Source organism: Sorex fumeus, unplaced genomic scaffold (genome assembly GCF_029834395.1).
Source record: "Sorex fumeus unplaced genomic scaffold, SorFum_2.1 ptg000051l, whole genome shotgun sequence".
Lineage (NCBI taxonomy): Eukaryota > Metazoa > Chordata > Mammalia > Eulipotyphla > Soricidae > Sorex > Sorex fumeus.
This window is the reverse complement of record NW_026606108.1, coordinates 37,727,843-37,750,253: the sequence shown is the minus strand read 5'-3', so window position 1 is coordinate 37,750,253 and position 22,411 is coordinate 37,727,843. Positions and strand designations below refer to the sequence as shown.

The following is a 22,411-nucleotide window of genomic DNA, read 5'->3' as shown; positions in this document are numbered from 1 at the left end:
CCGAAGGTGGGGCAGTTAGCAGTGTTTATCTGCAATGATAGACACACCCAGCAATGCTGGGGTGAGGGTGGGAGTTATTCATAGCTCTGCCCTCAGGAATCACTGCTAGCAGTGCTCTGGGTTCCTTCCTGGGGATTGAACCTGGGTCAGCCACTGTGTGCAGGGCTAACACCCTACCTCCATGCTATGAATTTGACCCTGTGATTTGTTTAGCAAAGTTTTTCATTGGTATTTTATTCCATATTTTGGGTATTTGGGAAGATTGTTGCTTGGGGAACAGAGGTTGGGCCACACCCGGCAGTGCTCAGGACTTTTACAGCAGCTCAAGGGGCCAAACTTGATGCAGGAGATCAAACCCAGGTTGCCCTCCTGCACGGCAGACACCCAACCCACTGTATTATCTGCCAGCTCCGTATTTGGTAGTTTAGAATAAATCTCTGGTGTCTGCTTCAAAGATTCTATAGAGAAGATTCTATTTCTGATGTTAGAAATTTATTCATTGAATGTTTGTGCACCCACTATATACTAAAATTTCTGCCCTGAAGGAACATATATAGATCTAGACTAAGAAGTGTTGTTTCACAGTTTGATACATGTCAGAAGAGAAAACCGGTCAAATTTTGAAGTGACTGATAATCAGATGGAAATAACTGAATTCCATCAAATACTAAACCCATGTCACAGTGGCTGTAAAGCCACCTGAGCTTGAATATCTTACCATTTAAAGTTTTCAGAGGTGATGAATTTCTTTTGTATTTCGGCTGGAGTGATAGCACAGCGGTAGGGCGTTCGCCTTACAAGCGGCCAACATGGCCGACCCAAGTTCGATTCCTCCGCCCCTCTTGGAGAGCCCGGCAAGCTACCGAGAGTATTTGATATGCCAAACACAGTAACAACAAAGTCTCCAATGGAGACGTTACTGGGCCCGCTCGAGCAAATCGAGGATCAACGGGAGGGCCTTTACCTTTACCTTTCTTCCTTATGAAAGAATAGTTTCTTATGTTGTGTCCCCATTGTTTTGAGCAAATGTTTTGTTTGGTTCCTTTGTTCCATTGGAAGATTCAGAAAGCCTTATTAACACTTAAAGGTGATCACTGTCCATCCCAAACTTAGCCTTTCAGGGGCTGGAGCAATAGCACAGCAGGTAGGGCGTTTGCCTTGCATGCGGCTGACCCTGGTTCGATTCCCAGCATCCCTCGAGCACCACCAGGAGTAATTCGTGAGTGCATGAGTCAGGAGGAACCCCTATGCATCGCCTGGTGTGACCCAAAAAAAGAAAAAATAAAAGTTAGCCTTTCTTTTGTTCCTCCTCCATTTTGCAGTCTCACTACTTCTAGTTTTGTGTGACATTCATTTTTTATTTGGTGGTAAAGGAGAGGGACACAAAGATCTAAGTGGTGTCTGTCACTGTCCTGTCCTCCCATTGTTGTTCATCGATTTGCTCGAGCGGGCCCAGTAACGTCTCCATTGGAGACTTTGTTGTTAACTGTGTTTGGCATATCGAATACATCACGGGTAGCTTCCCAGGCTCTGCGAGAGGGGCGGAGGAATCGAACTCGGGTTGGCCATGTTGGCTGCGTGCAAGGCAAACGCCCTACCGCTGTGCTATCGCTCCAACCCACTAATGGGTTGAGGTGCCTACCTTGCCAGAGGCTGGCCAGGCACCAGCACCCCCTATACACCCCAGAGCTCAGAATCAGGTGTCAGTCCTGATTTTTAACTTTTTTTTGAAGTGAAAGGATTTAGCTAGTCAAGAGTGCCTAGATGTCCTAGTTTGACAGTCATATGTTATTTTGATTTGTTTGGAGGCCATTCCCAATGGTGCTGCAGAAAACACCAGGCAGTGCTGGGAATCAGTTCTGGGCCTCTCCAGTGCTCAGTCCTTTACACTATCTCTCCAGTCCCTGCCAGTCATTCTTTGGTTTGGGTGCCACACCTGGCAGTGCTCAAGGGACCATATGGGATTAAGGGAATTGAACCCAGGTTGACAGCAAGCAAGGCAAGTTCCCTACCCCACTCCACCCCCCTGCACTTGCTGTCAGTCATCAAAAGGTACTTTGCATATAAAGGCTAAAACTCCCGGTGCTGTAAAATTACACACACCACAGCCCAGTTATGTGCTTTTAATGACCTTGAGTTTCCTTCCTGAGAGACCATACAGTTCTATGAATTCAAGTAATCCTTACTGTCCACATTTTAGTCTGTTTACAAGTACTTGTATGGTCCTGTCTCATGGTTACTTTATTTCTCAGATATTAGTCTCCTGATGGAAGCATTTATGAGCCCTCCTTCAATAAGCCAGTGTCAGAAGGAAAGAGTTCCTCTAAAGTAATGAGAACAAAGAGGAATCTTAAGAACAGAAGCCTTACACAGCACGTTATTGTAGGTTGTGTCTTGCTTTGAACAGTTTTTACAGTCTGTGAGTCAGTGCCGTACTTCACATTCTCTGACTCAGAATAGCCTTTTTGATTTCGGAAATAAGGACATAGTAACAATGCAGAAGGATGGTTAAGAGTATTAAAGTTAAATAAGGATATAGAGGGTGATTTCCCACTCTCCCCTTGGGTTCTACTAAAAATTAAATAGCTCGTGAAATAGTAAAGCAGCAGGTTAAGTACTTTCTTGCACACTGCTGACTGGGTTCAATCCCCTGCACCCCATATGGTCTCCTGAGAATAGCCAGGTGTGGTCTAAACACCCCACCCTTCAAAAAGGAAAAAAATAGCTTCCTTAGTTTTATTTTGATGTTTACACAAACTGGTCTAACAGCTTTTATTAACTTACCTGTGGGGTTTAGTGAACCTTTATTTTGTTTTAAAACTTCCCTGAATTCTGTTTCTATTAAACCTACAGCGGCAGCACAGCGGGTAGGGTGTTTGCCTTGCATGCACGTGGCCAACCCAGGTTCGATTCCCAGCATCCCATATGGTCCCCTGAGCACCACCAGGAGTGATTCCTGAGTGCAGAGCCAGGAGTAACCCCTGTGCATCGCCGGGTGTGACCCAAAAAAAAAAAACCCCACATATCAAGAGATTGTAGTAGCTTTTTAAAATTCTTAAAATAGGACCGAGAAATTGTACAGCAAACAGGGTGCTTGCCTTATAGGTGACCTACCCAAGGTTCGTTCCCTGGGACCCTATATATGGTTCCCCAGACTGTGCCAAGAGTGACCCCTGAGCACAGAGCCAGTAGTAGTAGGTTCTGAGCACGTCTGGGTGTCACCCCAAAACAAAAAAAGTCCTAGTGTGTGTGTGTGTGTGTGTGTGTGTGTGTGTATACATATATATATACATATATATATATATATATATCTTCCATATAGTCATTCTTGTTTCCCCCTTCCCGTGAGTTATCAATAATGTTGAACTTAGAAGTAATGTAAGAGGCATAAAAAGGACAAAGTTAGTTTTCAAATGTCTCTGAGCAAATTTGTCAGGCTCTACTTTGGAATCTTTGAGATGGGGGTGTGGGTGAAGCATGTCTTCACTAGGATGAACCAGGCTGTGGCATGCAAAACATGCCCTCCAGCCTTTGAGATAATACCCCACCCCTGGAATCATGGGTTTGTGTTCGGTTAGGGTTCCCCCCCCCCCATGGAATTCTTTAGTAAGATTTCCTCAGTTGTCTTCCCTACTTGGTTCTCTGTAGAATGTTAAGTGGTTGCCAGTTAAAAAGTTCTCAGCCCAGAGCCTGAGAGCTATAGTATAGCATTTGCCTTGGGCATTTGCCTTGCATGCAGCGACCCTGGGTTGATTCCCTGGCATACCAGATTGTCCCCCACCCTCCCCCAACACCGCCAGGAGTGATTCCTGAGTGCAAAGCCAGGATTAATCCCTGAGCATCACCAGGTGTGATTTCACCCCTCCCCCCAAATTTTTTTTTTCAGCCCTAGTGATGTACTGTGGGGTTTTTTTGTGAATGCTTGCTTATATTCTTAAGCTATTTCCCAGGGAATATAAATACTTGCTTATCTTAAGGTCATTGCCTCATCCTCCACTAGATGGTCTTCTTGCTTTAAAGATTTCCTTGACTTACTCTTTAGTTTCAGACTTCCATCCTTTGAGATTTAATGCCTCTTTTCTTTGTGAGCTCTAAACCTTGAATGGAGCCCCTTATCTCTCCATTCCCTATTATGTCTCTGCTAATTCCATGTTTTAGGAAAATACTCTGTAAATTATAGAAAATCAGCTTATAAAAACTGAGTGTCCTTCTAAAAGAAGTGACTCCCTTCTAAAAGAAGTTGCTAAAGATCCCAAAAGCACCGGGGACAGAAAAAAAATATTTTTGGGAGTTATTTAGCTGAAGTAAAGGAGTCATTAGTTTTGTTCAAAATTGTGTTTTCTCCATCTTAACTTGGGAAGGTATTGGGCCACACCCTTTTAGTGCTGGAGGCTATTCCTGACTGCACAAGAGAGTGACCTGGCAATGCTGAGGCACTGTATATGGTACCTAGGGTTTGTTTTGGTGTTTGATTTTGGCCCACACCCAGCAGTGCTGAGGGGTTACTCCTGCTGTGCTCTGGGGACAGTATATGGTGCCAGTATTGAACAGGGATGGGCCACAAGCACCATAACCCTAGACTGTTGGGAGAATATTGATCATTTACGTTTTTAGCTGTTTTGAAAATGGGATCATATATTCTAGATTAGCAGCAATTACAGATCAAGTGTGGTAGGCGGGGGGTGGGGGGGATTCATCCAGTGTGGTGCTCAGAGTTGTTCCTGCTTTGTGCTCAGTAGCAATCCCCTGCAGTGCTGCTGGAGATTTAACACCAATGACCTTGTAGTTCCGTACAAGGCAAAGTGCCTTACCTACTCTATCCCTGGAGCTTGGTTTTATATGAGAGTTTGTGATTCTTTTATTTATGGTCTATAGATTACTGAAGGGCCTAGTGGCGATAGCACAGCGAGTAGGGCGTTTGCCTTGCACACAGCCAACATGGCCGACTCGAGTTCGATTCCTCCGCCCCTCTCGGAGAGCCCGGCAAGCTGCCGAGAGTATCTCGCCCACTCGGCAAAGCCTGGCAAGCTACCCGTGGCGTATTCGATATGCCAAACACAGTAACAATGTTACTGGCCCCGCTCAAGCAAATTGATGAACAACGGGAGGACAGTGATGGATTACTGAAGATATTTACCCTACCTTTGATTCTCTGGTCTGGTTAGATCTGCTCCTTCATCCAAGAGGTAAATACAGTAATTTACAAGTATTGATACTAACCACCTTGTAGTTTATTGAGAAAGAGCAGCAAAGGCTATGAGCTAGCCCTGTTGGTTTTTAGTGGAAAAGGTGCAGGTTTTGTCCCTGAAACATCCATAGACATCTTTAGGTTTCTATTTTGATGATAGATGGGCTGCAGAGCCCTCTGCTGGAGAAGAAAACATGTATCTTCTTAGAGTGACTGTGGACTTGTTAGGAAGGGAAAGCATTCATGGGCAGACTGACTGAACATGAGGTCCTTTTTTCAATGCCAGCTCAGTAGTAAGGATAGAGAAGTACAGTGGTGAACACTATATTCTATATGAGCACAGTAAGAGATATATCAACTTAAAGATTGTTCCTTCCTGAGGATGGCTTACTATATATTCCAGACCACAGTCCTCAGGCCAGGTTAGTCTTCCTGACCCCAGCAGGGTCCTAGTCTCACTATTACTTTTGGATCATGACAGCATTTGTCTATGATCATGTTCTCAACTTAAGTTGAATATTGTGGCGCTTTGGCCTGGCCCATTTTGATGTCATGGTAGCTCACAGCTTGCCCTGGGTCCATTTAGTCCCTCATTGGGGTGCTAGGAACTAAGGAGAGCTGAGTCAAGAGAGCAGATGCCCAGGAGTAAATATTATTGGAGTCAGTCAACTCCCAAGTTACACAGCATAATATTAACTGTCTTCCTGTGTCCATACAGAAAGGACATTGCTTTAAGGTAAAGTAAGTTCCCTGCAGCAAGACTGAAAGACAAACCCAATGTTATCCTACATCAACTCTCATTGCAATAATGTTTAAATTAAACTCAGAAGTGATTAATCAGGCCCCAAAGATAGTTCATTGGCAAAATGCACCTGCCTGCAAGCCTGGGCTGGTAAGGTCTCAAAGTTCATTTGCCAGCATTGCCCCACATGCTCAAGTGCAGTCCCAGCAGCTCAAACGTTGGATGTCTATCCTCACAACCTTGTGATCACCCCTACCCCACCCCCAGCAAGCACAGCAACCCTGATTTTCCACAAAACAGGGAGCAGGAAAGCAAAAAGTAAAGTTTTATTTTGGAGTCACACCCAGCGTTGCTCAGGGGCTACTCCTGGCTTTGCTCTCAAGGGTCACTTCTGGCAGTCTCAGGGACCATATGGGTTGATTAGGTAATCAATAAAATGTAATTTGAGATAACCTATTTGATGAGAGATTCCTACCTAGGATATTTGGGTGAATTCCAAGACTCATATTGGCACAGATCAGTGATTTAAATGTTGATGCTAAGCCAGGAATTTAAAGAAAAGGGAGGAAGTAAGACATGGTAGTCAGTGGCGTTGCATTTCACTTAGAAACATTTTCTACATCCTCAGATAGCATCTGCCACCAGAGAACCAGCAGATCGCAACCCTCTACAGTGGGAATTGAACTGCTCTAAGTATCCCTTAAAGTGCCTGCCTTCTTCACATAATTAATACTATATAGCGCATACATTCAAATAATTGAGTGCCTGCCACACTCTGAAACACTTGCTTAGGGGCCAAAGAGATAGTACAGCAGGTAAGGTGCTTCCCTTACATGCTACTGATGCTGATTTGATCCCCAGCACCATGTTCACTGAACATAGCCAGTTATGCCAAAAATGATAAACACTTGCTATTTCTGATGCTAGCTCTGGATATACTTCTGGTACTATCCTTACCTTCCTGTTGCTTTAAGGATGGTAGACTATTTTTCCTATTTTAGGAGTGATTCACACTAGTTCTTCTAAGGATTTTTTTTTGGGGGGGTCACACTCGGTAATGATCAGGCGTTACTCCTGGCTCTGCGCTCAGAAATTACTCCTGGTGGTGCTCAGGGGACCATATGGGATGCTGGGAATCAAACCCGGCTCGGCCATGTGCAAGGCAAACGCCCTACCCACTATACTATCGCTCCAGCCCCAATGATAAGGAATTTATTTATTTATTTTTGGCTCACACCTGGCGATGCACAGGGGTTACTCCTGGTTCTGCACTCAGGAGTTACTCATGACGGTGCTCAGGGGACCATATGGGATGCTGGGAATCAAACCCGGGTCAGCTGCGTGCAAGGCAAATGCCCTACCCGCTGTGCTACCTCTCCAGCCCCAATGATAAGGAATTTAAAGTCTTGGAGAGGGATGGGGGGATTTGGGGTATCAACATGCAAAGCACGTACCTCAAGCCCTGCATTTGAAGTCTTATTGGTACTTGAACCTCTGTTATTCTTCCATTCTGCAGCAATGGCACAAGCATGATATCATTGATCATCCCTCCCAAAGACCAGATTTCACGAGTGGCAAAAATGTTAGCAGATGAGTTTGGAACTGCATCTAACATTAAGTCACGAGTAAACCGCCTTTCAGTCCTGGGAGCCATTACATCTGTACAACAAAGACTCAAACTTTATAACAAAGGTAATATCTGCAGCTTGGTTGTTTTTCTTTACTTTGTCTTGGTTATGTGTTCTACTCTGTCATCAGTCCTTGATGCATTGGTAACTTTTTAATATCTTGGGAAGTTTTCAAATGAGGGAATTCTGCCTTCCAAATTGAAAGGCAAGGGTGATAGGCTTATTCCCTTCCTCCCTGCCCCCTTCTTCCCCCAGTTGACAAACATTAGCTGTGGGTTAAATAAAGAGATTGTTTTCGTTCTTTGCAGTACCTCCAAATGGCCTGGTTGTTTACTGTGGTACCATTGTAACAGAAGAAGGAAAGGAAAAGAAAGTCAACATTGACTTCGAACCTTTCAAACCAATTAATACGTCATTGTATCTGTGTGACAACAAATTCCATACAGAGGTAAGAATAAGAAGTTCAAGCACAGGATATTTTTGTCACTTTAATTAGCAGTCATTTCAATTCTCTCATCCCTGAGATATCTCAGCTCTAAGCAACATTAACATCTCTTTTCTTCTCTAGATTTGTTTATGGCATGTGTTTACGGTAAAGGTAAAGGCCCTCCCGTTGTTCATCGATTTGCTCGAGTGGGCCCAGTAACGTCTCCATTGGAGACTTTGTTGTTACTGTGTTTGGCATACCAAATACTCTCGGTAGCTTGCCGGGCTCTCCGAGAGGGGCGGAGGAATCGAACTCGGGTCAGCCATCTTGGCTGCGTGCAAGGCAAACGCCCTACCCGCTGTGCTATCGCTCCAGCCCGTGTTTATGGTATCAGTTATAATAAAAGGGGGTCTTAGATACATCCTTTAAAGTGACTGTCTTCTTTAGCCTGATATTTTCAAGGTTCACCATTGTTTTGTCAAATGCATCATCCTTTTGTTTTGGTATCTGCCCAGCAATGTTCAGGGGTTACTCCTGGCTTTGCGATCAGGAATTAGTCCTGGTGGTGCTCAGGGGACCATATGGGGTGCAGAGTTTAAACCCAGGTCGACTGCATGTAAGGCAAGAACCCTACTCACTGTACTAACTCTCCAGCCCCGGCTTTATCCCTTTTTACTAACAAATATCTAGCCATATTTTACTCATTCTACAACTTGTGTCATTGCCACTGTTTGAAATAATGCAGCTATGAGTATATGTGTACAAATTTTTGTTTGGCTGCATTTTCATTTTTCTTGGATGTATACTTAGGAGTGGAATTTAGGAATCATACAGTAACTTTGTTTAATTTCAAGACATAGCAAATTACCTGTGTGTGTGTGTGTGCGCGCGCGCGCGCGCGCGCATACATGAACTAGGTGTGGTATCTTTTACAGTGGAGTTACTCAGCACATACAAACACCAGGAATTTTTTTAATTAAGAAGGCAGCTATGCTGAACACTATACTACCAACAACAGTTTTTTTCATATTAGGAGAATTTACAGTTAACTGTTTAACTGTAAATTGATACCAAATTACATGACCATTTCTCCTCCTCGTTTGGGGTTTGGTTTTTGGGCCACACCCAGCAATGCTCAGGGGATATGCCTGTGTGCCTGTCCCCTGCACTCAGGAATTACTCCTGGTGATGCTTGAGGGACTTTATGGAATGCTGGGGGTCATCCTGGTTCAGCTGCATGCAAGGCAGATGCCCAACTCATAGTAATATCACTCTGGCCCCTCATTTATCATTTTTTGAGGAAGTGCTACGAACTGGGTTTTTGGATTTGGTTTTGGTTTGATGGCCACAGTGGTGGGACTCGGGGATCAATTTTGGTGGGGTTCAGGGGACCATATGGTCCCAGGGATTGAGCCTGGGTCAGCTGCCTGCAAGGCAAGTGCCCTGTCTACTGTACTATTGCTCTAGCACCCTAAACTGGGTTTTAGAGAACTCATCAGAGATGCGAATTATCTGCTTAACTGGCTCCCATCCCTCCCTATATGCCCATCATAGTTGACCATTTTGTACCTTAGTGAACTCTTTTTTTTTTTTTCCTTTTTGGGTCACACCCAGTGATGCACAGGAGTTACTCCTGGTTCATGCACTCAGGAATTACTCCTGGCGGTGCTTGCGGGACTATATGGGATGCTGGGAATCGAACCTAGGTCGGCTGCGTGCAATTCAAACGCCCTACCCGCTGTGCTATTGCTCCAGCCCCTGCAGCTCATGAACTCTTAAACCTTTAGCAACAGGACTGTATGAGCCTCCTGCCCCACCTCCCCCTCAAACTTTTGAGTGACAGCTAAACTTTAAGGATGGAAAGGAAACCTCATTAGAGTGACCTAAATCAGTCAACAGTAGAACAATCAAGAATTTACAGCTGACTTCTAGTTCAGTTTCTTGCCTTTCATCAACCTAGGGGAAAATCTCTACTGTAGACTTGGAATTGACATTTGTCCACAATTTACGGTGGATGATTTTTACTGACTTGACAGAAAGCCCAATTCCAGTTGGATCTTGGTCAGTGCATAGTTTATTTCTGATAGAAACCAGTTTTGCTTGACTAGCTCAGCCTTCTGGTGGAAGTGTCGTTAGGAAGCTCTTAGCACTCTGTTTTTACCCGTGTCTGCTTTGATGAAAGCACATTTTTTTTTTGTCTTGTTCTTTAAAAAAAAGCAGTACCTGATTACTTGTATTACCTAGCTTTACCTTTCTTAAGTAAGTTAGCCTTTTTAACAAGTTAGTTTTTCTAAATCTTTACTCCTTCCTAGGTTTCAGTTTAATTGTATTGGCTTTATTTTCATTTTTATGATGTTAGTAACTGCAAATGAGTAACATAGGTCCCATTTAATCAGGAGAGTTTTACATTCTTAGACTTGAGACTATTCTCTGGGGAACAGCCTTGATGAAAACTGAAATTAATCAAGGCTACCTAACATTTTGATGAGGCAAAAATAAGGAGACCGAGGTTACACACACTCCCAATGATTCTCATCCTGTTGTGCTAACTTGCGGGTTAACTTGTCTGGCAGTGCTTGGGAATCACAGAACCACACCCAGCTGAACTGTGAGACCTGGTGTTGCCTGGGATTAAGCTGGAGCCTTTGCATGCAAATATTTGCTCTAGGGTTTTTTTTTTTTTAAGTTACCTCCCTGACCCAACAGGGGAGAAAATTAGCATGCAGTATTCATTTCTAGTGCTAATTTTTAAACATGGTTTGGTTAAATATTGATTCCTAGTGATTAATCTTTCTAGTCCATTCTTGAACTATTCTCATAGAATGGTTGTGAAGATTTATTTCTAAAGAAGATGCCCATCCAGCAATTTGCATCTAGTGATTAATCTTCTGCAGAGTATTCAAACTCCATAAGAAAACTCTTTGCTTTTTAGGTCACACCTGGCAATGCTGGAGCAATAGCACAGCGGTAGGGTGTTTGCCTTACAAGCGGCCAACATGGCCGACCCGAGTTCGATTCCTCCGCCCCTCTCTCTCTCTCTCTCGGAGAGCCTGGCAAGCTACCCGTGACATATTCAATATGCCAAACACAGTAACAAGAAGTCTCACGATGGAGACATTACTGGGCCCGCTCGAGCAAATCGATGAACAACGGGAGGACCGTGACCATGACTGTGACCTGGCAATGCACAAGGGTTACTCCTGGCTCTGCACTCAGGAATTACCTGTGGAGGTGCTCAGGAGACCATATGGGATGCTGGGAATTGAACCCAGTTTGGCCTGCCCTATGCAAGGCAAATGCCTTACCCACAGTGCTGTTGCTCCAGCCCCCGAAAATTCTTGTTCATCTCTGTGGGTTCAGAATTATTTGGGTTTGATAGTTATGAAATATAATACAAATACAGAGGGACATTTTTTCACACCCACAAAAATTCAGACACTACCTATGAATCTTCTCGGTTTTGTTATAGAGCATCTCAAGATTGGAAGATCTTTATGGACTATTCCTGGGTTTTTAATATGTACTACTCCATCATTGGGCTTTTTTCTGCACTGGGTTCAAATTTTCCCATGTGAGTTAGCCTATAAATACATAGCTAAAATCTATAAATTACTCCATAAAAGAGGGTGGGTGTTTTTGTTTTTTTTCTGTAGTACTATATCATTCTAAGGGGGTTAAAGAATCCTTTGGAACTTTATCTTGACCCTAGCATAGCTTTGGGATTTATTATGTGATACTTGTGTTTGCTTTTCAGGCCCTTACAGCACTTCTTTCAGATGATAGCAAGTTTGGCTTCATTGTAATAGATGGTAGTGGTGCACTTTTTGGCACACTCCAAGGAAATACAAGAGAAGTCTTGCACAAATTCACTGTGGATCTCCCAAAGAAACATGGTAATATAGGAAGAGAGCATGAGCCCATTTACTTTGTCTAGCAAAAAAGAAATATAGTGTAATGGGGTGGGGGGTGAATCCACATACCGGGACAATCATCATGAAATGACTTAAAACTCATTGAGCTCGTGACTCTTCTTTGACTTGAGCATTAGTAGTCACTCTAAAATGAGAAACAGTTGGTGCCAGGGGATAGTGATTTTTCTTTGTCCTTCACTTGGGTAATGGTGTAATAGTTCACTTTTAATTAGCAAAGCAGCTTTTACTTCATAATAATTTCCTTTTCTCACCTCTTTTTTTGTGTGTGTGTCAAAGGTAGAGGAGGTCAGTCAGCCTTGCGTTTCGCGCGTTTAAGAATGGAAAAACGACATAACTATGTGCGGAAAGTAGCAGAGACTGCTGTGCAGCTGTTTATTTCTGGGGACAAAGTGAATGTGGCTGGTCTCGTTTTAGCTGGATCAGCTGACTTTAAAACTGAACTAAGTCAATCTGATATGTTTGATCAGGTAAGTCCAAGGATGTTCTGTTATGGAAGTTTCTAGGGTGGAGTAGTGAGTCCTCCACACACATTTGGGTCAGGCACACCTTTTTCACTTTCACTGTGATTGCCTGTATTTAAAAACCTAGTTCTAGTTGGAGTAAAATGTTTGCAGAATTTCAGGTTTTTCTTAGGGAATATGCTTGGGGGCTTTTTGGTGGGGGGGGGGGGGGGAGTGGGCCACACTTGGCGATGCTCAGTGGTAGAAACTGGGATGGCATGACAGATCAAACCTGGTTTGGCCACGTGCGAGACAAGACTTTCTGTACTATCTCTCTCCGGACCATTTTGTTTTGTTTTTAAATGGGGATAACCTACCCTTAGTGGGTGCTGGGGATTAAAGTCAGAAACTTGCACCTGCTCAGCACCTGACCTATAACTATTTCCCTGGCCCCTTCTCCATGCTTTTCTGGCCCTCTTTAGAAATCAGAAGTCTTTGGAGGTACAGGTTAGTGGGGGCTTTTTTGTTTGTTTTTGTCTTTCTCTTACTCCTGAAAGTAAGTAAAGATGTGAAACTCAGCAATATATAGGGGTTAGTTAAGCCGAAAGCACTTAAATGTGAAAGAGCTTTTGATTTATTATATGGGCCCAGTCATAACACATTCCCCAGATGTTATATCTGAAAAGAAGTAGAAGGCTCACCAACTCAACTTTCTTATATTCTGCCGCTTTATGACTAGTTTTCCCTCTGTTTTGTTGTGTCTGCTACCATGCCTGGAAATCACACACTTGACTGTTACGGAACACCAGAGACACCGCTCTGTTGTGGTGCTAGGGAACCCAAATAGCAGTGCTGCCAGGATCACGCTCAGTCTTTGGAGTATTGCACGGGATCAGACTTGAGTCCTCATGCTTGTTTGCAAAGCAGGGCCTCTACCACTGAAACGCTTAATTACCTTTTGTATGTCTAGTTGGATGGCTTCGTTTTTACTCTGGCAGAGTTGCATACTGAAGAATAATTTGGGCTGCTTTCCATGTTGCTGAACAGGTAGTTGGTCTTGGTAAGGGTTTTTGAAATATTAATAATGCTTTTTTTTCTTTTTGTGTTAGAGGTTGCAATCAAAAGTTTTAAAATTAGTTGATATATCCTATGGTGGAGAAAATGGATTTAACCAAGCCATTGAGTTATCTACTGAAGTCCTCTCTAACGTGAAATTCATTCAAGAAAAGAAATTGATAGGTATCAATGAAATGCAACTTAATATATGAATTTTGTGTGTATATGCATGTACATGATTGTGTGTATAGAAAAAACACTGAAAAAATAATAAAAGGAATATTGGCATTAAAATATCTCAGTGTTGTGCTCACTTCGGCAGCACATATACTAAAAATTGGAACGATACAGAGAAGATTAGCATGGAATAAATAAAATATCTCAGTGCAATCAGTAATTACTTTTGGCAGAGTTGGGGGAGTCTTTTCAGTGTTCAGGAGATGCAGGGGCCACTCCTGGCAGTATTTGTTTTGTAATGCCTGGGATCATTTGGCATTGACTGCCTGCAAACCTGGGTCTTTAACCCACTCCCCCTTCTCTATCTCTCCAGCCCCCTCCACATTCTGTTCTTTTGTAATAGTGTTTCGGTTTTAAAACTTTTTTATTTAATGTGTTAGCTTAGACTAGTTTGTGGTTTAACTAAACATACCCATATTTCAGAATAGTTGTGTATTTGGCCCAACTGTTTTGTTTGGGGCAGGGGAACAATTTTGACGGCCACTCTTGGTGCTGCTTGGGGGACCATATCGTGCCAGGGATAAAACATCTGCCATATGCAGTGCTAGCTCCCTGCTCCCTGGGCTGTCAGTAGCTCCCCACGGGTTACTTCTTGAGAGATGATTCATGAAATCTCAGATTGGCAGTGCGATTTTCTTTTCCCCCACTGATGTTGGTGGTTTTTTTTTTTTTTCTGGGTGGGGGGAGTACGTCGAATTGGCCGAGGTCTAGGGAGACAGGCCACCATGTGCTGGAATAGAAGTCAGTTTCACACATGATAGACCTGTGCTCACCATTTTTCACACATGATAGACCTGTGCTTAGTATTTGAGCGTTTACCCAGACCCAGCACTATTTAATTTTAAGTTTTCTTCTCTTAGATAAGAGGTTCTGTAGTTCTGAACAGTAATATGCCTTTATCTGTCCCTAACCACAGGACGATACTTTGATGAAATCAGCCAGGACACGGGCAAGTACTGTTTTGGAGTTGAAGATACACTAAAGGCTTTAGAAATGGGCGCTGTAGAGATTCTAATAGTCTATGAAAATCTGGATATAATGAGATACGTTCTTCATTGCCAAGGCACAGAAGGTATGACAGTTAGAAAATAATACTGCTATTTTTACTGCCCTGTGTACTTAAGAGATCTCGGGTAGAGATTAGGGAGAGAAGTGCTTGTAGGAGCCATCGGGCAGCTTCATGTGCTCCCCATCTGGTCTAGAACACTGGTCTGCATGTATTTTCTGTTTGGGCTAATTGCTTAATACTGTTTGCTGAAGGCAACAGTTGTATCACGAATGTTTTCTGTTAGAATCTTAGTGCATACTGATTATTAATATGCTTATGTACCTAAGGTTGATAGCACATTCATATAACCTACCTGTTTGTATATGAGATCCAGGTTAATTTGGTAAATTATATACTTACATATAATTTTTTTCCCCCACATTACAGAAGAGAAAATTCTCTACCTAACTCCAGAACAAGAGAAGGATAAATCTCATTTCACAGACAAAGAGGTATGTGATTCTTTCCTTCGTGGTAATTTCAAGGAACAGTCTGTTAGATAGAAAACTCTAGCACAGAGCCTGGCTTCTATGTTTTCAGCAGCACCTAGCATTGCTTGGGCTGTCCAGGGGTCACTCCTAGCAGTGCTAAGGAGACCATGTGCCAGGACTAAGCTTCTTATACTGTGCATGACAATCCCATACACATTTTTAAATCTTGTCTTGAAAACAAACTTGTTTTTTTGTTCCTTTATTTTGTTCTGTTTTGCCAACCTGGTGATTCTCAGGGGATTACTTCTGGCTCTACACTTAGGAATTAGGGGAGCAGAGCAAATGGGATGTCAGGGATTAAACCCAGGTCAGCTGCATATAAGCAAGACAAGCGCCCTACCCACTGTATATTCTCAGCCAAAAATAAACTTCTTTATGACTTATCAGTGAATGCATGATTTGTATATTTAACCTATATACCTATATATCCAGAAGCACAAAAATTTCATGAGTTGGAGGTTTTTAAGAAAAACCCTCGTGTAATGGTTAATGCATTTGTCTTACAGCCTGCTGGTCCTTGTTTGATTTGTGTGTGTTTGGGTTGCTCCTGGCTCTGCACTCAAGTTACTCCTGGCAGTGCTCCAGGATCCAGTGAAATGCTGAGGTTCAAACTCAGATCTAGCACCTTACTCTCGTCTCTGGTCCCGCTGATCCTGGTTTGAATCCCAAGTGTCAATTGTGTTGGGGCTAGAGCCAGGGGTTACCCCTGTGCATCGCGAGGTGTGACCCAAAAAGCAAAAAAATAATAACCTAAAAAAAATAGTGTCAGTTGTGGGGGCTAGAGTGATAGTACAATGGGGAGGGCATTTGTCTTGCACACAGCCGCCCCGGGCTCAGTTCCCAGCATTCCCTGTGGTCCCCCAACCACCTCCAAGAGTAATTTCTGAGTGCAGAGCCAGGAGTAACCCCTGAACATTGCTGGGTGTGACCCAAGAAGAAAGTGTCATTTGTCACTTAGTTGCTTTTAAGTGATAGCTTCTTAGAATCTAAGAGGGTTTCATTTTTTAACATTGCTGTTCAAAAAAAGCAGTTCAGCCTTCTCCTGGGTTGTTGGGTACATTTAATCACTAGTACTACCACCTAGAGGACAATATTTGAAATAATCATAAATTTTTTGTTTTCAGGTTACTCTTGTCAGTTCTTGGTGGACCATAGGTAGTGCTAGGAATTGAACCAGGGTTTACCATGTGCAGGGCAAACACCTTACCCCCTGAACTCCCTCTCGGTCCACTAATACGAAATTTCTGTGCTGTTCCTATTATGTATTCAGAAACTAGAATTTTCTTTGTTTTTTATTATTATTTTATTTGGTCTTTTTGAGTCATATGCAGTGATGCACAGGGGTTACTCCTAGCTCTGCACTCAGGAATTACTCCTGGCTGTGCTCAGGGGACCATGAATGCTGGGACCATGAATCCTCGGCCACATGCAAGACAAACACTCTACCTGCTGTACTAATGCTCCAGCCCGTTTGTTTTAATTTGGCGGGGGCGATGGGAAGGAATACCTGTCAATGTTCAGGAATTACTCCTGGCTCTGTACTCAGGAGTCATTACTGGTGACGCTCAGAGAACATATGGATTGCCGGGGATTGAACTCAGGACAGGCTGCCTGCAAGGCAAGCACTCTACCCACTGTACTATCACTCCGGCCCCTCACTTTTTTATATTCAGTGATGAGGAAGAATGAGATTGATGGGCAGAGGAATAAGGGTTGCTAAACCTTGATATATCTCAATCCCACTACTTCTGTATCTTATGGTTGCCTATATAGACAGGACAAGAACATGAGCTGATTGAGAGCATGCCCTTACTGGAATGGTTTGCTAATAACTATAAAAAATTTGGCGCTACGTTGGAAATTGTCACAGATAAGTCACAAGAAGGATCCCAGTTTGTAAAAGGATTTGGTGGAATTGGAGGTGAGTAATAAACTAGAAAACTAAACTTCAAGCTGTATTTTCGTGCAGACTCCTTTCCTGGCTATTCCTAATTAAGTTAATTTGGTTGGGGTGGTCATTACTGTGGCTGGAGGTTGGGTCAGTACCCAGCTGCAGCTTCTTGCTTTTGACCATTTTATCGTCACCTCTGTTTTTTGTTTTGGGTTTTCTTTTTTGTAATTCTGCCCAAGAATTGGGCTTCCCTTAGAGTGACCGCTGTCCGTTTCACAGCACGAGTGGCTTACTCTTGATTTGTTTCCCCAGGTATCTTGCGGTACCGAGTAGACTTCCAGGGAATGGAATACCAAGGAGGAGACGATGAATTTTTTGACCTTGATGACTACTAGGTAGTCGACACGGGTCCGGCAAAACGTGCCTCACCCTCCAGCATCCAACCCAAGGAGCATACCCGTGGTGGAATCCAAACAGATCCCTGCCTTACAATTGGAACATTTCCAGAACTTAATCCATGAGCATTGGATTTTGAAAAGAAAACCGAAACTAAACCAGACCCAACCCTACACTTTGGTTTGTCATGGTGTCAGCGCAGCAGCCTACAACTAAGTTCCTAAATGCCACTTTGGACTAATTTAAAAAAGAATCCCAATTTTTACTTTTACTCGATGGTGAAATTGGTTGCTCTTGTATTTTATGAAAAAAATGATTTTTTTAACCTTCATACATAGAAGCAAAAATACTTTAACTGCTGTAAACCTTCAAAAAGTTAATAGAAATGTGATCAGAATGGTTTGTTTCTTATTTTGATTGGAGGAAAATTAAATTGCTGCATTTCGCAGTGACCCATTTACATGGCATTCTCAGCTTAGACTGCATAAGAAGAAATATATGTGGTGAAATGTTGGAACCATTTCTCTCTTGGTCTCTGTTCAATGTTGAAAGGGTGAGCTTAATAAGGAGGCAATATCAACTTCACTCCCTCAAACTATATCCCTTTCCCCTCAAGGCTGTCAGTTTCTACAGTACAAATTATATTGCAAAGGCAAACTGACACATGAAGCATTTGGGCCAATGCACTGTTCCTTCCATCTGTTTTGCGGGCGCTTTTGTGCCTGGGGTTTGGGAGGCCTTAGCATCCATTGCTTTGACAAGGGTTCTCGTACTCTTAAACTACTAGAAACCAGTTTGGGATGGATATGATGGGGCTTCTGTGCTATTGCTGGGATTGGGAAAAATAAAACATGTGATTTAAGTGGAAGCAAAGAAATTTAAAGAATATTTTATTTTGCTTGGGTCTGTCCTTGGTAAAAGGGAGGTGGTCGTGTTTCCTTGGTTTGGATGGCATGAGATATGAATGTTTTGATTTTTAAAAAATGAACTGCAAGCTTTTCACAGGAACGACAGACAATACATGTATGACTATGCATGTAATTATAAACCCCTGACCTCCTGGTGGGGTAGGAGCATCTGTTTCAAATATGGGACTTAAAAGCACCTCTCATGAGAAATTATGGGAGCGGGGTGGGAAGGGGGAAGGGAGGGAAAGGGATGGGACACAGCTTTTGGCACCAAGGACTTAACCATGTTGGATCCAAAAGTGGGCCTGAAAACCCGAAGCTTATGCTTAACAGCTGGGCTGTATGTAGGACTTGACATGCAAGGTCATGGCGTGCCCGAGGTGGTGACAGTGAACAAAGTGTATAGGATGTGCCCAGTGGTAGCAATGGAGAAAAGTATACCAAATGGACTTTGACGGACCAAAGGTTTTAAAAGTCAGTTGGTATCAGCCCCACACTTGCAGGGTCGTGGGGTGCATTTGGTTTTCAAATTGGGTACTTCAACACTTTAGTGCCTGACTGCTGTTCTTCACTGACTTGACTCAGTCACTCGTAGCTTTATTGGTCTGAACCAGCTCCTTGTTCCCAGGTTGCAGACCTGCCTATCGTTCCAATAATCCTGTTTCACTTGAATGAAGGGAGTATGTCTTAAATGTAAAGCTTCTGGTTCTCACACTGTACTCTGAGGTCCAAATAACTGTTTGTCATTGTATAACCTAATGTCTCAACCCCCAGTGAGAAGTCAATTCTTTGGTGTTCACCAATGTTGGAGACATCACCGGAACAGGCTTTTGCTTTGGGCTCTGCTGTTTGTTTGCAGAACTCCCAACAGCAAGCAAACATGCTCTCTTCGCAGCAGTACCTTAGGGTTTTGCCATTGTAAATGGGTCTAATGTGATATGACAAGAGCGGAGAAATTGGATGTAAATTTACATTTTTGAATATGCTTGTTGTTTCACATGATAAGTTAGGGTATGCAGCTCCTTTTGTAGTTTTTATTTTTACTATTTAAGTTTGGAAATGATGCCAAATTTTTGTATTCCTTTAATCAATGTGTTCTCTTCGGTGATATATATTGCATTATATATTGATGTGTGTATCAATATATACTGATATGTATTACACTTACACATACAAACACATAAATAAGAGGGGGTGAAAACCATAGCCTTTGCATTCTCTATAGCCTCTACAGAGAGATCCTAAGCAGCGAAATCTTGGTGTTGTGATGTACAGAAATGGAGAAGAGTATTAAACCATATTTAAGAATACATGTTGTGTGCTTGAGATTATTTAGGAATATTCTTAGAAAGTTCTGAACCATGAAGACAGCTCTCAGAAGCATGTGTCAGTCTAGCCATTGGCTAATAACTGCAGCTGCCCACTTGTTTAAGGTTGTGATCCGAAAGGTAACTCCAGTGGGAGATTTTCAGATAGCTGGGGCCAAGTTTATCTTAGTAAATTCAGACCAGAAGAAACAACTTCCTTTTTTTCAGGGCAGTGTTGGAGGAGTCATATCTGGTGGTGCTTGAAGGGCTTACTCCCAGCTAGATGTTTGGGAGGCAGTATGATACTGGCCGTTGAACACAGGGCTTTCAGCCCTTTTAGCCATCTCTTCTGCCCCCCCCCCCCTTTTTAAGGCATTTAATCAAGTATGTGACAACCTTCTGTGAAGGTAGATGGAATACCCCACTTTATAGGTGAGAAAATTGGAGAAGTTTCTTCAAAAGCAGTTCTTAAATGGTAAGGCCAAGTTTTATCCAAGGCCTAATTCTAAGGTTGAGTCTCAATACATTTGGTTGCCTTTGTGCCAGAATAACCCAGATGAATGATCCAAAACAGCCTTCCTCCATGCCTGGCACCAGGTAGGAGCAATAACTCCCATGAAGCAGGGTAGTGGCTGGCCCACTGGAGCAATTCTTGGCTAGGCCAGAGGAGCAGAAAAGGATATGTTTCATTTGCCTTTTCCTAAAGACAGGTGCATTTCCTATTTGACAATTTATGACTAGTTGAAGCAATGTGTCTGGTTTGTACTTTAATTTAGGGAATAATTTCAGTAAAATTGGCCAATACCTGCACATTTGCTGTGACTTTTTCAGCATACTTTTGTTTTCTCACCTGCTTAGACAATAACCTTGGTGAAACCCAGTCATCCGCTGGAAAGGGGCAGACATGCCTGTGCATGGAGAGATTTCCTCCTAATGCATCCCTAACATGTTTGAAGTCAAAAGTTAGAGTGTTGATGCCGGATGTGTGGGCTGTGGTTCTTGCCTGTCTGGGCCTGTAGTACTTGCCATCTTTTGTTCTCTGACTCCAGTTCTCATGCCATGATGCTCCACAGGTAGGCACTATAGGTTCATGGCCATGTACCAAGGTGGAACTTAAGCCTCATGCCAGCTTTTCCCATGTTGCCAGTTTGAGTAAGTGCTTCCCACCTGTCAAGTTCCCATCTTAATGGGACTGTGCCCCCAGGGACATAGGATCTGACCAGCCAAGGAGTGTGGAAGCATTGGGTGCCAGAGTTGCCAAGGATGTGGCTCAACTACAGGAATTAAAGGTGTATGTGCAAACAGTTTATCTCCAAGATTCTCTATAGTCAAAAACTGTCGCAGGTACAGTCTGAGAGTGCCTATGGCAGCCTCATCCTGGAGCTCAGTGAAGAGCCAAGACAGGCCAGAGCAATAGTACAGGTAATGTTTGCCTTGCACGCAAGCGACTTAGATTCGATCACTGGCTCCCCACATAGGCCCTCAAGCCCCACCAAGAGTGATCCCTGATCATCACCGGTGAGGCACAAAAATAAAAAGGCCCAGGACGGAGTCAGGCTTTCAATAAAAACTGATTCTGGTGGCTGCAACAATAATACAGCTGGCAGGCACTTGCCTTGCTCACAGACAACCTGGGTTTGATCACCAGCATTCTATATGATCTCCCGAGCACCATCAGGAGTGAGTCCTGAGTGCAGAGCCAAGAGTAATCCCTCCGTATCGCCGGGTGTGGCCTAAAAATCAACACTGGTTTGTCATTAGCCAGTCTTATGACAGGTAAGTTCCAGCCTCAGTTTTCCTCTCAGTGTAAGATTGAACCCAAAAGCCTTTCTAGCCAAAACAGGATAGCAATGGGATAATCAGGAGACCTGAAGTCAAATGTTACGGAAGTCAAGAATTTCTCTTAAGGATTAAATGGAACAAGGCATGGGTACACTGGCGCCTGTGGTTAGGTTCAGTTTGCACTGATAACCACGAGGTGGTGCTAAAGTTAAAAATACTGACTGGGGGCAGGGGGGAATGTATTGCTGCAGACTAGGGAGCTTTCTGACAACTAAGGTATTCTAGACCACTTTTTACCTTTAAAATTTGAAAAGATGAAGAGGACCAACTCCAAGAAGAGGAAATGAGTGAATGGAGAAGAAAGCCCCGGAGTCTCGTGCTTTCAAAGACTTCCAGCATCTTGGATTGCATCTGGAAGGTGCCTGTCTAGCAGTTCTGACCTTTCCCGGTGCACATCTGGACAGCTCAGCCCACCACAGCCACAGCTGATGGATAAAAGGAGCCCATGGGACTGTAGAGGACCCCTCTCCTTTATCCAAAGAATGTATATACATGATGGGATTTCTCCAACACAGGCATCTACCTCTGCTCTTAAAATATACCCTCAGCAGAATAATCAGAATGGAATGTGGACTATAGATTACTACATCAATGTTAAACTATATTACTATGTACAAAAGTTTCCTCTTTATGAAATATACATAAAATAGCAAAGGGATTAAAATAAGACATTGTTTTCTACTCTAGAATGACCTACATCCTAAGCTGAGGTGTATGATTGCTTTGGGGGCAGGGATATGGTGGATGGGGCCTCACGCAGCAGTGCTCACATGCTCCAGACCCGTGCTCTGAGGCATGTGGTGCTGAATATCAAACATGCCTCCTATATGTAGCACATGCATTCTACACTGAGGTCTCTCCAGTCCTATAACTCTTTA

At 43.2% G+C, this 22,411-nt stretch overlaps 1 protein-coding gene and 1 pseudogene across 1 annotated transcript in view; both read left to right on the top strand.

Annotated features, from left to right (window-relative positions):
• The window catches only part of ETF1 (eukaryotic translation termination factor 1), a 32,468-nt gene extending 12,774 nt beyond the window's left edge, over window positions 1-19,694 (top strand). Inside the window, exons 3-11 of the mRNA XM_056124491.1 lie at window positions 7,447-7,622; window positions 7,867-8,006; window positions 11,740-11,878; window positions 12,194-12,384; window positions 13,467-13,596; window positions 14,567-14,722; window positions 15,086-15,150; window positions 16,963-17,110; window positions 17,393-19,694. Coding sequence (XP_055980466.1) covers window positions 7,447-7,622; window positions 7,867-8,006; window positions 11,740-11,878; window positions 12,194-12,384; window positions 13,467-13,596; window positions 14,567-14,722; window positions 15,086-15,150; window positions 16,963-17,110; window positions 17,393-17,475 — 1,228 coding nt within the window. The 3' untranslated portion in view covers window positions 17,476-19,694. The remainder of the gene's footprint in view (window positions 1-7,446; window positions 7,623-7,866; window positions 8,007-11,739; window positions 11,879-12,193; window positions 12,385-13,466; window positions 13,597-14,566; window positions 14,723-15,085; window positions 15,151-16,962; window positions 17,111-17,392) is intronic.
• Window positions 13,720-13,779, top strand: LOC130033150 (uncharacterized; annotated as a pseudogene).
• Window positions 19,695-22,411: the final 2,717 nt, after the last annotated feature.